Here is a 16,433-nt window from a genome sequence, read left to right as displayed (position 1 = left end):
GCAAAAGTAAAGACAGAAGCTTAGAATCACTCTTGTAAGAATTTTACACTCTCGATTTCACTGCAGAGACAGAGTTTTAAAAACCATCCAACAATCCTGAGAAATTAGTCTCGCAGCAAATGGCTATCTTTTGAGAAGAAATATTTCATTTATGTTTTTATCATCGGAACAGTGGGAATTAAAAAAAATGCGCGACTATTAATTTTCATAAAAATTTTATAAGCCAGTTCTGCCAAAAGTGTAAAACGTTTTAGGCTCTTATCTATTTTGCTCTGCCTAACTACTATGTAGTCCAGCTACACAAGAAAACGACCTTTAATATGAAGTTTACCATACCCACACAGATATTGTCATAACACGAAGATAATCTTGCATGTGATTGATAGTACGCTAGCAGCATTTGTGCATGAAGAAGCACAAATTGCTTTCAAATTTACTCTCTGTATTTATATACGTTTATTCTCACCAAAAAAAAGATCTGAATAGATTCTGAAAGGAGTTTAGCTCCTGTCATTGTCAGTGAACTTCCACAACACTAGTGTTAACAGGGGAAGTAGGGCTCCGACTCACAGGTGGTTTTGAACAGAATCATATTATGTTCAGGAAGGCTTATTTGAATGAGCTCATTATCAATCCTGTTAGACTTAATTAGTTGTGACAGTAATGCTCTCTAATTTCATTGCACTGATTGCCACGTAATGCTCAGCAAAGAAAAGAAATTGGAAATAAAAAGTGGGGAAAAAAAAAGGGCCACACAGTACAAAATTACAGAAGAGCAGGACAAAGAAAAGCAGTATTATGTTCGTAAGTGACAGTTTAGTCATATGTTGTTATTAGTGAATTACCTTGTACTCTGGTACAAGTGCTAGAAGTGAGGATGAATTCCCTCAGCAAACGTAATTGCACTGAACCCATACAGTGTTCGATGTTGATAAAGTATTTGCCTTAATAGTTACAGTTTGCTTTAGTAACTGGTACAAGAATGGTTACCACAGAATCACCTAGGTTGGAAGACACCTCCAAGATCACCCAGTCCAACCTCTGACCTAACACTAACCAGTCCTCCACTAAACCATATCACTGAGCTCTACATCTAAACGTCTCTTAAAGACCTCCAGGGATGGTGACTCCACCACTTCCCTGGGCAGCCCATCCCAATGCCTAACAACCCTCTCAGTAAAGAAGTTCTTCCTAACATCCAACCTAAACCTCCCCTGGCACAACTTTAGCCCGTTCCCCCTCGTCCTGTCACCAGGCACGTGGGAGAACAGACCAACCCCCACCTCGCTACAGCCTCCTTTAAGGTACCTGTAGAGAGCAATAAGGCCACCCCCGAGCCTCCTCTTTTCCAAGCTGTTTGTTCTCCAACAACCCCAGCTCCCTCAGCCGCTCCTCGTAGGACTTGTTCTCCAGGCCCCTCACCAGCTTCATCGCCCTTCTCTGGACTCTCTCGAGCACCTCCATGTCCTTCTTGTAGCGAGGGGCCCAAAACTGAACACAGTACTCGAGGTGCAGCCTCACCAGAGCCGAGTACAGGGGGATGATCACTTCCCTAGCCCTGCTGGCCACACTGCTTCTTATACAAGCCAGGATGCTGTTGGCCTTCTTGGCCACCTGAGCACACTGCTGGCTCATATTCAGCCGACTATCAACCAATACTCCCAGGTCCTTCTCTGCCTGGCAGCTCTCCAACCATTCCTCTCCCAGCCTGTAGCTCTGCTTGGGGTTATTGCGCCCCAGGTGCAGGACCCGGCACTTGGCCTTGTTGAACTTCATACAGTTGGCCTCAGCCCATCGGTCCAGCCTGTCCAGATCCTCCTGCAGAGCCCTCCTACCCTCGAGCAGATCGACACACGCACCTAACTTGGTGCCATCTGCGAACTTACTGAGGGTGCACTCGATCCCCTCATCCAGATCATCGATGAAGATATTGAAGAGGACTGGCCCCAGTACCAAGCCCTGGGGAATGCCACTAGTGACTGGCCTACAACTGGATTTAACTCCATTCACCGCAACTCTTTGGGCCCAGCTATGGCGGCCCGTTTCTGGCAATGTGTCTGACCGTGGCCCTAGGGAGGCAGCAGACTTCCCTACAGGTAGGGTCAGGCCGACGTATAGGGCCCTCTGTTCCCCTGAGAAGTGTGTCACATACAACAATCACCCTTCTTTCTTTCCTAGTGGAGGCAATCTTGAGGCATGGAGTCGACTTCCTCTCCCTAGGCATCCTCCTGGGTAGACTTTTGACCTCATCCTCACCCACCAGTCTCTCAAGCTCCAAGGCCTCAAACCTGTTGTGTAAGGGCACCTGGGAAGGCAAGGCCGGTAGGGAGCGGGGTTCCCTGTGACGCTGAGCAGGGACCTGCTTCCATTCCTGTTCATCTCCTAGGTCCCCCTCCCTCCGTTCAAGAGTGACAGGGCTGAAGGTCCACCACTGGGGTGTCTCACCCTGCTGCCTTTCCTTCAGGCCTTGCAGGGAGTTGCTCCACCAGTCTATCTCCTGCTCACACTCCCTGATGGCAATTCCGATATTCCCTCTTGCAAGAACTTTTAAAACTGAATCTCTGGTGAAACATTTTACCTCTCGAATCCCAGTCAATGTGTGTGATATAGCTAGATGCACCTTTACAAATGCCAACTCTTTTGCTGGTAAGCACATTGTAAATATCCACAAAATTATCATGGGAAGCCACAGCCAGGTATTTTCCTGATTCTGTAAAGAAGAGACATTGAGGTTATGAAGGGCATACATGTTATAATTATTATTGCTATGCATTTTTATTACTGCAGTTGACCCAAAGCCCCAAGCAGGGGTGGACCCCATTATGCAAGGCTACATACAACTATACAGAATTGTAAAGTATTTAAAGATATGAAGCACACAAAAAGTCAATCTACTTTCTGAACATTCAAACTTATGTCTAGAGTAGAAAAACAAACTCCAAGATAAACACTGCCCTTTCACTTTGCTATCTAATTATACCTCGTGAAAACTTTATATCTGAGATCATTTCCTTTCTGTGGTGAAAAGATACCATATCTTCAACAGTGTCAGCATTTACCACCAGAAAACTCCCATCATTCAATCCTACAGCCAAGGCTTTCCCATCAGGAGAAAAGGCACAGCATCGTCCACCTATCAAGGAAAACGAAAAGGAGTATCTTAAGGCTTTTGAATTTGCGATTGAGAAACCTATCACAAATTGTAAGTGAAAGGTTTTCTGCATCAAGTATATGCTTTTAAAATGTGTTTGTTATTTATTAAAACAAGTTTTAATAAATGTGATAGGAGAACTATGATTAACATTTTACTAAATGGTAATGTACACTCTTGTACAGGCTGTTCTTGAGTTGACAACGGTGATTTCATCAGTCCAGAAATTGGTTTAGTTGCAAATACCTCATTTCATTCTAAACACATCAATTATATAAATATATAAAGAAAACATACAGAAAGGAAATTCAGATAAAAAATTCAAAGACTCATTGCAGGTAACATAATTATAAGTCTTTCAGAGATGCAACACTTGGAAGCTTCTTTATTTCATGATTGAATAATAGTTATGCACTCAGGTGGACCACATTTAAAACAGAGATGTACTACATTTTCTTCACTTACTTTTTCCCCCCGACATTATTTTTGAGCATACAACTCTCATACAGCCATCCTCATCCACCCCTCAGATCCCCTTTCCAAAACATTTAACTTTGTTTTCCCTCAGCTAGTTAGAATTCCTCTGCTCTGGATCTGTCACCAAGAAAGAAGCATGTTGAATTTACAGCATAAAATTTCCTGAAGGTTATGAATTGAGTAAATGAAATGAGAGTAAGGCAGCATTTCAAAACACCTCATCTACTTTTATGCAGAAGAGAGGGCAGGACAACTGTTCATTTTCAGAGAAGCTAGTAATAACACATAAAGTTCATATTGTCACTGAAGACTGATTGTGCTTAACATGCAAAAAAAATTGTATTTGTCTTTATAAGGAAACTTTTTAATGGCAGCAAATGTGCTGGCCTTAAGTATTCTTAGGAAGGAAAATGATTCTGAGGTCAAATCATTCCCCCTTGGAATAAGAGTGAAACAGATTAAAATTAATTTTATTGTTATTCATTACAATGGATTATAACCCTTTTTCTTTCTACACTTGTCATAGACTGGACACAGGCCAAGGACAATTTACAACCTATTTTTTGATGATTATGTCCTCTTCCTACCTCATTAATGTTTGTGATGTGCAATGAGAACAAAGATGGAGATGTCACAGAAAGTGTCATTATTATCACAGTATGTGACCAAACGAAGCTTACCTTTTTTGAGTTTCCTCACTGCCAGCATGCGGTGCTGGGAAGAAAGTTCCCAGATTCGAAGCGTCTTATCATCACTCACTGTTGCACAGACAGGCAAGAGAGGATGAGCTGCCAAGCCCCAGACTTCTCCTTCCATATGTCCCTAGAGGAAAACATTTAATATAAGGAAGTAATCCATTTGCATTTATGTAACCTGTTCTAGCACTTGATTTATCTCCCTTTACAAGTCTCAGACAATGAGGCCTTCACCATCTCCTTTCATACATTTTTCAAATTCAAAGAGACCTGAATGTCCGGTCTGGTTCCTCTAATAACCACCTGAAATATTATTTTCCTTCACTACTGATAGCTGCAATTCCTGTTATACCAACGCTCCCTCTTCCAGACTTGAACTGAACAGGAAATAGTTAAGCCCAAGACAGGACTTTAGCCCATTTCAGGATTTCAGGATGATCTGTCTACAAGGTTTATGTAATTTTTTTAGAACTTCTCTGGCCAATGTACACAAACCTTGTTCTTTTATTTTTTCCTCAGAACTCACTGAAACGTTTTAATCACTCTTCCTGCATTCTGTAGATTTCCTTCAAGTTACATACAACTCGTTGGCACAGCATTTCAAGATTAAATCATTTCTCACTGTTCTCAGTCTGAATTTCAGCTTGGTAACTAGCTTTTTTATTGAGATAGAAAAATACCATTAAAACAAAAAAGGAAGGAAGTGTCACGGTCTCTTGATTACATCCTATGTATTTTATACTTCTGCTCAAGTTGATGCATGAGAGCATGTAATTTAGTCTGGATGACAATTATAAAACTTCCCTTTATCATAAAACTCACAGCAAAGAGGTAATTTTGAGGTAATTTTACTATCAGATCTCCCTTACTATATTTTTACCTTTACTATCACAAATGCCCTTCCTATTCACGTGAAGGGAACTATATTAGGATGAGATTTTGAGTTGCAATTACTGTACTAGTTTGAAATAATTTATAAAATAAAACTTCTCACTTTTAGGTTACTAATGCTGTCATGCAACCAGTATAAATCTGGAAGATTACTTTATGTGATCAGAACAAGCTGGAAAGAAAAATATCAAAGATAAGAAACATTTTTTGTAAAAAACAATTTATTTAGCTACAGAAAACAAAAAGTAAAAACAAATTATGATTTAGTAAATGATACATGCAATTTTCTATATATAGATAGCATGCTTATTAAAGAGACTAAACCAAAGCAACATTAGATACATCAGTGGGCACATGCACATCCAGAATTTATAACTTCCCCAAATCCTTTGTCTTGCAAAAAGATATTTTTATACTTTAAAAGACATGCAATGACAAGTGCATGTCACTGTAGAAAGATGTTAGAAGTCTAAAACATTTTTTCACAAATATAGGATCTTTCAGAATACACTATATTATTCCAATAAAAGCAAATAAATGGATCCATACTGTCAAAATAAAAAAATATATTGTGTTAGCTCTGCTCTTCATTTTTCATTTTTATATTGGGTCCTGAACTGAAAAGCCTAAATCATCCATTAAAAGTCTCATAAGCATTTGAACTTAATGGACTCTTGGTTTTAGCTTCAGAATTCTGTAATCCACAGTGAATCTCAAAGTCATTTACATAAGAAAGCATCAACTTCTGTCTGGGCAAGGAAAGGAACTACGGCCAACAGAATTAATGAAAACAAAGCAAATAAATGGGGGAATCCAATAATGTCTTGTACTTCTACAGGGACTGTTTTGAAGGAAGATCCATATTGTACCTGAACCAGTAGAGTCATAGGACCGCTTTTATCAATTTCAAGTATCTCTCCATTTTTAGTTCCCACTAGTATATGTCCATGTCCTAGACTGATGGCTCGAATAGAGGGATTGTCTTCTAAAAGTAAACCTGAAAAATAAAAGGACGTTCATTTTAGGTTTTTCTTGTGAAACCAAAAAGAGCCTCATCTCATCTGAAGTTTATACAGCTTAAAACCTGCTTAAAATCAACCATGAAATATGAGGTACATTTACCTAATGGATTTAATTAATAGTTTGAAGGAGAGGAGCTTGTGCTAGTCTATATTGTGGCCTTGTAAAGACATTTTACTGATTTAACAATGACTGTGTACAAGGGGTTTAGATGCTGCAGCAACATAGACATTATTTCTGTGATTGTCTGTGAATACCACTTTACACACTGATGCCTGGGGAAATACAATTTAACAGGTCTTTCCAACTTATCAGGACCCCAGTCCTACTATGTTAAACCTGGCCACTTGAGGAAGCGAGTTGCTAAATGCAGAACAGATTTTCGAACAGTCAAACTCATGTTTGTGATATTTCTTTCTAAAATAATTTCTTTGGTGAAAATAAAGCCATATGTCAGGGAATAGAGGAAGAAATAGCAGAATAAAATATAAAACGACAATGACTGGGTGAAATACAAGTTATTTCAACCAAAATAGAAAAAATCCAGCACACAGCAGTAAGTAGTTTAGTAATATTTCCTTTGTGTTCTGGTAAGATTTGGCATCTACTACTGCCATTTTACTAGCTTTCATGCATGTAGTCCTTATTAAACACACTGAAAAATAATACCTTTGGAACTAGAAGATAGAGCTGCTCTTTTAATAGCATACGTCTTCAGACATCTTTCAAACATATCATCCCAAAGTGCCACAATTCCATCTTTTCCACCAGTTACAAACCCCTGTATGATCACAGTACAAAAAACATTTATAAACATTAGCACTCTCGTATTAACATACGCCCAAATATAGCGTAAATTCTCCTGTGTGCTTGGAATTTGTCCAATTCAAACTTCTGAAGCCTCTTCTTATGAAGAAACCATTTAAGAGGAGAATGATGCTTTTATTTTTTAAGATGCTTTTCTAGGGTTCTATCCTGTAAAGGTTGATAACCACACAGAGTGCATACTACTGTAAACAGCAATGCAATGCTTGTCCATAACATTTTTCTGGATGGGAACGTAAGCTATGTGCTTCATCCTTAGAAGAAGCAGTAGTTGATAATACTAGCTTCTCAAGTTATTGCAAACTCAACAGACTTCACTGATGTTTCAAACTGTTCTAATAATGAATAGCGACTGATTCTTTGATCAATTCCCTTGGTAGTCTTCATCCCTTCAATTCCCTTGGTGGTCTTCATCTGTACCCAGTGCAAAACACAGCGTAAATCACTAACCAACACAAACATAAGTGAAGAGCATGTTCAGAGGATAAAGTACCACAATCAGAGAGAAAAACTGATGGAAAAACTAGCAGCAATCAAGTAGGGCCAGAAAGGACTAACCTGGAGGGATCTTAACTGCCTTTAACACATAACAATGTTTATAGCTAATTATTATTCTTCTCATGCTAGAATTTTAGAGCTGAAATGGTAATCCAAGAAAGGATATTCCATTATCAACATCTTCAAATTGCCAGTGGATTTCCAGCAGTAAAACCTAGCCTCAGTCTTCAGAGAAAGCCTCATGTATGTAATATCAATGATATATTTTTCCACAGTTTCTCTTAAAGATTTATTGAAGCATCAGAAGAAAAATACTTCTGCTATCTGGAATAATCAACTCAGGAAAACAAAACCTTTGGATACGTAAAGTCTTGCTTGCCTAAGACACACTGATAGTACATATAGAAATAAAAATAATAAAGATGAATAGATCACAAAAGAAGACAAATACCTTATCCAACGCATGCATTGCAAATACAGGCCCGTCATGAGCTTTCACTGTCTTAAGCAACAGCGTATCCTTCCAGATGAAAATGTCTCCAGTAGCAGCACCAGAGAAAACTAAATCTTCTATTCGCCCATATGAAACACTCATCATCGTTTCCAATTTTCCAGTACTTCCAAATGTTCCTCGTTTTGATGTAAAGCCTCCACCTGCAATATAAACATATGAAAGTTCTTTTATACTTTTGCAATCATAGTGCTGTAAAGGACAAATGTCTTGACCTCATCATCTCTTGTGACTGCCTAAGACATAGTAGATAACAGTAACACTGAAAACTTAGTGTACAAGGGAAAAACACGTTAAAGGAAAAATCAATCTAGTAATGACAGTTTTGAAGCAGTACACCCTGTATTCTTGTTACTTCCATGAAAATGATAAATTTTGGTGAGGAATTGTATAGAAGAAATAACACAATGGCAGGCAAAACACTTTTCACACAGAACAGCATGCCAAACTCCCTTTTTCTCTTCAGAGGTGACCGCAACAACACAAAAGATAGAGGTTTGCTTTAGTTGACCACTGGCCACCCGACAATTTGACGGCAGCTTTGCAGAATGAATGACAGGATTTATTCCTCTTCTGATTGCCAGAGAGCTTAACTTTGCCACTGCCACATACTTTACTTTGGTTTAGAAAGTAGGAAGGAGTCATGTGCACCCATGAATTAGGTGCATATAGACAGAAATAAATTTACCAATTATAAAATAATATATGCAGCAGTGTCCTTGCTTCAGTCAATTCTATTAAGCAAATCTAATTTCAAAATATATTCTTTTTATTGCAAAGAGATGATTCTTGGAGTAAAAAACTGCTTAATGCAAATGAATGTAATACAATTTGGCAAATAATAATGCAAGTATATGTCATTACTACAAAAACACCCTAGCTCTAAAAAAAAATGCAGAAAAAAAAGAGTAAATTTTATTCTGAGGGCACCAGTACAACTTGAATCCCTTAAGTTATGGTGTAAGCCTAGGAACTTCTTAAAACTATCTAATTATTCATTGTCTTGAGTTCTATTTTTAGCTGCCCTTGTGCTGCCTATCTGTACTGAATTTTACACAGTGAAGATGTTCTCTAAGACCTTTTTACCCATTACTCATGTTGTGTGTATATGATTAATAGTCGTGAAGAACAAAAAATCCAGTCCTGAATAAAAAATATCCTTAGTCAGAAACAGAATCTGTTTTTAAAGAATGAAAAACATTTTTGTTTTTCATTTTTTATGAATAGAAACAAAATTCTTGCATCTTACAAAAATTGTATTATCTTGACATCATGATTCTTGCAATGCCACATCGTGATTCTTAGCCTAATGGATAAAATCTAAATTTCTATGACAACTTCTGCACAGTACCTGTTTATCTATTTTTTGTTTTGCCCAGGCAAGTATTTTAAGGTCTGTCCTCACAAGTTACCTTTCCAGCCTGGCACCTTGCAACCTGTGCTTCCATATCTGGAAGACATTTCTGAAGACTGAAAAACAGGCGCAGGTCTATCCTGAAGTTGAATGACTGCTGGAGTGTTCCATCAGTATCTGAAGTGCAAGCACTACTTTTTTTTTTTTTTTTTTTTAAGCAGTGCACCAAAGGCATTTGAGATTCTTAGTTACCAGCTGGCATTTTCACAATCAGGGCCACATACTTTCATAATAAATGAAAGGACTACGCGTTTTCTGTGAGCCAAGGATGTTTATTCAGGAGAAATCCTTAATACCATGACTACAGTTAAAAAACAATTAGCTGGAAATTACTTCCAATGAGAAAAGAATATTGTGACATTTACATAATCAGAGGTAGGTTTTGACACCTCTAGTATTTTGGTAACTAGAAATATCCTTTACAAATAAAAATATTATTAAACTGAGAACATGATGTCCCTGTATGAAGGAGATATACATCCTCAAATCAATTACATTGAAAACATTCAATACGATACCTGTTTGCTGCCAAAACTTGATGTGCTTCATCCCAACCGTGACTAGTTTGTCTACATGATGTGGATTACACTTCACTACAAATATTTTATCTTTATGACCCCTGCAATAAAAATAAAAATAAAAATAAAAAGCATTGCAAGGTATTACTTAACATTTCAAAGTGATCTGTTTTAAATAAGTATTTCATAGTATCAGACTAACCAAAAACAGTCTTTAACAATGAGAATGTAATCAACACAGCTGTCATACTTGTGGCACAAAAACAAGAGTATGGATCTGTAACACTATGAGGTCTGGCAGATGAGTCACAGAGGCTGTCTACATTCTCTCTGCCATCATTACACCCTATCTAACAAAAAGTACAGAGCCATATTTTGAATCCGCAAGAGTTTAGCCTTGGGAGTCTGACCAACAGAGCTATCAGAATGTACCTGAGTATAAAACACGTATGAATTAGACTACAGAAATATGGTGAATAAAAATTGTCTCCCACTGAATTTCAGTTAAGTCATGATGAAGAGGCAGGCAACAAAGGTCAATGCAATTAAGAGAAGGTATAAAGGGCATCATAAATTATTAAATGGATAAGAACTCAGTTTATAAATCTTTGAAATAGTTTATCAAAAAAAAAAAAAAAGCAAAGAAGTCTCAAAACTACTGTGCTTCCAAAGGAAAATTAAATTACAAAATTATAATTTAGAACACAGTTCATTCAGTAGCATATACACCTTCAAATTTAGTTCTTGGATAACGTTATCCTTGCTGGAATATATACTTATGGAAATCTGCAAGATTAAGTTTTACCATTACGAAAATATTCCCAGATACCATTCAGTAATTATTTCTATTTCAGTATTTTATAAAACACCAAGAGCAAAAATTACTAGTTTTTCAGCCTGAATTTTCACGTTTTGATCATAATATATGTGATTTTTGTCAGACAGGTTTAGCCAAAAAAAAAAAAACAAAACAACCCACAACTCTGATAACCTTCTTGTTTTGAATATTTTCTTTTTCTGAGTCAGTCTAGACAAAAGCCAGCCCTTTACTCCTTTGACACTTGAAGTACAATTTCTTGCAATTCCTCCTTCTCCTGGTTCTCTACTTTGCTATAATGATGCCTTTCAGCTCAGGCAGGTCATGCTGCGTCTTACAGAAGCATCTATCATGCAGGCAAAATGTCCAAAATCAAAGTAATTGCATCCCAGTGCAGAAGTCGCCTGCAAAATGACCAGAGTTTGTCTGCCCATGTAATAGGATGAATATTGCAGGCACATGAGACCTGGGATGTATGGCCTACATTTGCAGCTCAATTTCCCACAATGGTCAGACCAAACCAAGTATCCAAGGCTGTGTAGTTTTTGTGCCCTTGTGTTCCAAGGGACTGACAAAGGACATTTGCTCTTACAGAATGAAGAAAGTAGGAGAGCATGTGATTCACTGATTTAGACCCTAAATAAATTTGACAATGCCCTCCTCAGCTCCCTTAGGGATTCTGCTAACACAAAACACTATGATCAAATAGGACCAGCACTGCAGCAGCATATAAGCCATGATAAGATAGAATCAAAACATATCTGAGCTTCTTTCACTAATAGGGTACACTTACTCAATAAGGATTTTAATGAAACTAGACAGAAGATTGTAAACCCAAGATATATAGATAGGGAAACAAGCTAGCGAGCAATTAAAACAAATAAACAGGCATATACTATGAACATTGTCTCAAGCAAAGAAAACTGGGAAGTCATGCAGAAGTAAATCACACTAAGAAAATCAAGGAAAAAGAATGCAAATAAGTATATAATAAACATAATGAATGTTTGTAAACAGTGAACATACACTTAGTTTTTCAGGTTTAGTCCTCTACATGAATTCTTCTTGTGGGTCTGTATGACTGTAAAGAGACATCCTTCTATTCTTCTTGCCTGCTAAGGGCATGTGAGGCTTAAGTCTAAAACTTAGATGTAAACTCTCCTGTCTTGGTTTTTGTCTCTCTCTTTTATATGTCCTACTGTGCTTTCCAGAATATGGGAATTGCCTGTAGGGACTGCTAGAATATAAATACTAATTTAAATTGTAATTCTTTAGAACATAAACGATTATTTTATGATCTCTGTGAGGAAACACCTGAGCATGGTCAAGAGGATATTCGGGCTTCTCCCCCCCAAAAGGTGGCCCAGCTGAGGTGAATTTACACTAATGCATGCAGTCAGGAGGACCTGGAAGCCACCATGCTAGTAGGAAACTATGATGTAGTTGCCATCAACTACATGGAAACCTGGTGGGATGATTCCCATGACAATAGTCCACAGGATTTCCAAATACTATACTGTAGATCCCAAGTGTTTCAATCTAGATGGATTTATTGCTCTAAAATACCATTCTGTTTTCAGAGAGGTGTTCTCTTTTTTTTTTTTTTCCTATAAAGTAATACATGTGGATAATATTACTCAGAAAAATGTAACTACAGTGCACATTTACACTGAGATCCATTCTTACCTGGTTGTTGCTAGCTTTTCGCCTTTTTTCCAGTCCCAAAACACAATGGCATGATTATCATCAAGCCCAACAGATGCCAAACATTTTCCATCAGCTGTACAAAAGCAACACTTAATGTTAAAGGTGCTAAGGTTTTAAGTGAAAATACAGCAGGCAATGAACACAACAAACATGCTATATAGATTGGTATTTTAGAATGTGAAAGAGACATATAGTACCAATACCCCCAAAAGTTATTCTTCACCTACAGTGTGTGATGGAGGGGACTGAGGGTGGTGAATGCCAAAAAGGTGTATTTATACTGTGCAGAGGGTATTTGAGACACATGCAGAGACAGATGCTTAGAGGGAGGCATCTACTTATTCTCTTGATGAGACAAAAAAGCTGAAAATAAAAAATAAAAAAAGGAAGTAATAGGTTGACAGATTAGGATTCAGATTCACTGATGGCCTTGAGTTCCTAAAGTAGGCTACAAATAAAATTGGACAACTGAAAACAGAAAGACAGTCAACCTGCCAAACCTCTTCATATGACTGAAGTCTATACCTGCTGCAAATTTCATTTGAGTGGCGGACTCATGTTGTCATACTTTGCCCCCAAAAGTGTACCTAGTAGGTGATGACTTATCAGACTGAAATCCACAGATTTCACAGAAAACTCTCTTAATCCATGACCTAACCTTCCTCTTTTTAACTAAAGTGGCTTCAAATACACTATCTCACTTTTCAGACAGAAAAGGTTGTGCTCTAAATCACAACTATATTTTCCTGCTTAATTTTTTAACTGGATGATTAACAGACAGCTGTTATTTTATAGAAAAGGCATCCTTATTGAAAAATGAATCCTTCCCAAAGGCAGGCAGAAAACTCTCCTGTATATATTTGATCAAACAAAACAATGAAAATCAATTTAATGAAGTCCAACTACTCCAAAATCATGTTGTGTTTGAAATATTTCTGCTGAGACGATCGTTCTTTTATTTTACTTGAAATGACGCCAAGAATTATTATTGTTGTATAATGACATGGATGGCTACAAGTTAACAGGAAATGTAATGAAACTATAAATATGATGAAAATTTGTAAGGCTAGAATTAATGGCTAGTTAACATCATAAGAAGCAGCCCGAATGAGAGATGAGAGTAATGAGAATTTCAAACATAATTCAAAAGTACCTAGGTATCCTTGCTATATGTATGAAATGATGATAAACAATACCATTGTTAACAAAATTCTAGAGCAAAATACTTTCATTAAACTAAAATAAATAAATAAATAAATAAACCTAATTATTGAATTATGTAATAACATGATTTTCAGGCTGCAGCAGGAGCTGATTGCATGATTTTTTTTTACTGAAGAAAAAATCAAGTCGGAGGAAGTAGAGAGCTGGTGAGATGGCCAAAAGGCCGAAAGAGAGAATGAAAGCAATTATTTGACAATGTTACTTCTTCCAGAAATTAACAGATGCTGAGTACTCTGTCATTAAGCATATTTAACTTAAAGAATAGAAAACATTTGACTGGCACAAATGACTCTATTAGGCTGAGCAGATCCTCATATCTGGACTGAGCTCACAGTATTTAGGATCTTACATGACTGAGTTCTATGAGAAGCAAGCCAAGAAGGAGAAGGGAAATTACAGAGTTCACAGTTGAATGAAATGGACCTAGAAGGATGGAGTCTAAGTAGGCAGGAAGGAATGAAGATAAAAGACAGGACAGGAAAACAAAACTGAGTTTATAAAACAAACAATGAAAATAAAGATACAAGCAAGAAGACACAAAAAGTTAATGTGAAAAGAAATGAAAGTAAAGGGAACAGTAAAACCATTCTATAGAAGCTTTAGTGAGACAGAATGCTATGAAGATATCTGATGTGTAAGGTAAATTTGCAGCAATACGTACTTTTTCTCTAAGAATGATACATTTGTATATTTCAATGACAATAATTATTTTTAAGGGTAACAATTATGTAAAGGGAAAATGTCTGACAAAACATTTCTGGTAGGAATACAACTTTAACTTTACCTACTTGAACCATGAGGCTTGATGTATTAATATGGGCTATACATTCTGATTAATATCCAATATTATAGACGTTAAATTTGCCACCAGGGGGCACAATCAAACATTGCATGAATACAATTATAATATTAAAATAGTGACATCATCAGAATAGTCCTACAAAGTGATCCAGCTCTGTACTCTGACCAATAGTATGTGCTTTACAAAGTGAGTAAGGACAGAGAGAACTAGTAGTATAGAGTCAGCCACCAGATCAACTACAGCCAGAAACAACCTACCTTTGGAATCTAGGGCTTCTTTTTTTTTAAGCTTCAAGTAGTGTGACCTGAAACTAACTTGGAAGTATCTATTACTAACACAACAAAAACTGCCTTAACTGAGTCAAACTAGCACTCTGATCCTGTTATGAGGTACACATTTGTGCAACCATTTGTTCCTCTCAGTGTCAAGAAGATTACCTAAAGCCAGTTAGGAAATGGTGAGGCTCTATGTTTCAATATATGCTTTCTCAGGATCAGGTCCTAAAGCAATACTATAATGATACCAGCAACTGTTACTTTAAAAAAAAACTTTATTATTTTTGTACAAATTTATGTCCAGAAGAGTCCAGCCTATTCTTTATGCTTTTATAAAGGTACATGGATAAAGGTACTTCTTCCATATATTCCTGTCTCATAAATGTGATCTATGTCATAACGAACTCTTACATTTCTAAGAGGAGAATATAAAACAGATTATGCTGAATTGAAGTCCATACAAAAATCAGAGTTAAGAAAAGGATAGAACAGCTAAAGTAATGGGTTGGCGCACTATCTGTGAAAATTTATTTAAAATCTCCTTTATAGTTTGATGTAAGATGACTTTAGTCTAAAGGCAAACTGGATATACTGCACTAAGGGCCAGGTCCATGAGAGGAATTGAACTTTAAGTGAACTGAAGTAGAATTTTAGAATTCTACTTAATTCCAAGATTGCGATCTTAAATTTTCTTACATGGCTGCTTTGCCACAGAGAACCAAAATGCCCTGTTTTTCTTTTCCTTTCTTTTCCTTTCCTTTCCAAGTTTGAGAATACTGAAGTGACTACGGTTGCATCTACACGCAATCCCAGACAAGCCACACTCTTGTCAAACTGAGCAATTTAGAACCTATTCCTGTTTAGCAGCATGCACAAATTAGACACAGTTTCATGAATTATCCATAAAGATTTTATCTGATAATACACAGCATTCGAAGTACTATACCAGCACTCTCTACAAGCTTTGGATGTGCAGGTAGCTAAAAGGAACCATAACAGTCACTGCTTAAACCCTGTGCTAGATCTGACTCTTTTGTGAAGATATAGTGCTTATAGATAATTAAAAAAAAAAAAGCTTCTGTGCTATTTTCAGAAGGGAGTTAGGTTCACGTAAGTGTCCAAGTCACTTTTGAGACTGGAATAGAGACTCTTAGCAAGACTGCAAGCAGGAAAGAGCAGACCGGTACTCTAAGACTAGCATTCCTTTCTCCCTCTGTCTTTCATATATGAAGAATATATTGATGGACAAACAGGTATGAAATCTATTCATCTAATGTTTTTAGCTTTGCCCTACTATGATATATAGTGTTTTCTCTTACTGTGTAATGTTACAAGTGTTGGATCACTGCACCTTCAATGGCATGACACGCAGCATGGGAAACTATCCACTCTACTTTTAAAAAATAAAATGTCTTTTTTGTTAAAGAGCAAAAGAGGGAATAGGTTTGTAAGCACTTTTCTAAAGACACGAATGTATGTATATCACCACCATATGGGTGATGTTTTTCAATGCTAAATACAGGAATTATCCTTTGATAACTGAGACAACTTAGGTCATTGTAGTGGGTTTACATGGCAAGGTTTTGGTAGCAGGGAGCCATAGGGGTG

General features: G+C 37.1%; 1 protein-coding gene across 2 annotated transcripts in view; it reads right to left on the bottom strand.

The window, feature by feature from the left end:
* The window catches only part of EML6 (EMAP like 6), a gene marked incomplete at both ends in the record, with an annotated part of 130,181 nt that overhangs the window by 27,410 nt on the left and 86,338 nt on the right, over positions 1-16,433 (bottom strand). For both annotated transcript variants that reach the window (XM_084283939.1, XM_084283940.1), the window contains 8 exons: positions 2,579-2,710; positions 2,981-3,133; positions 4,309-4,450; positions 6,084-6,211; positions 6,904-7,015; positions 8,009-8,211; positions 10,001-10,101; positions 12,504-12,597. In XM_084283939.1, the coding sequence (XP_084140065.1) occupies positions 2,579-2,710; positions 2,981-3,133; positions 4,309-4,450; positions 6,084-6,211; positions 6,904-7,015; positions 8,009-8,211; positions 10,001-10,101; positions 12,504-12,597 (1,065 nt within the window). The remainder of the gene's footprint in view (positions 1-2,578; positions 2,711-2,980; positions 3,134-4,308; positions 4,451-6,083; positions 6,212-6,903; positions 7,016-8,008; positions 8,212-10,000; positions 10,102-12,503; positions 12,598-16,433) is intronic.

The sequence above is a fragment of the Netta rufina genome (genome assembly GCF_964035555.1).
Source record: "Netta rufina genome assembly, chromosome: 3".
Taxonomy (NCBI): domain Eukaryota; kingdom Metazoa; phylum Chordata; class Aves; order Anseriformes; family Anatidae; genus Netta; species Netta rufina.
The sequence above is the reverse complement of the archived record's forward strand: the minus strand, read 5'-3'. Positions and strand labels throughout refer to the sequence as shown.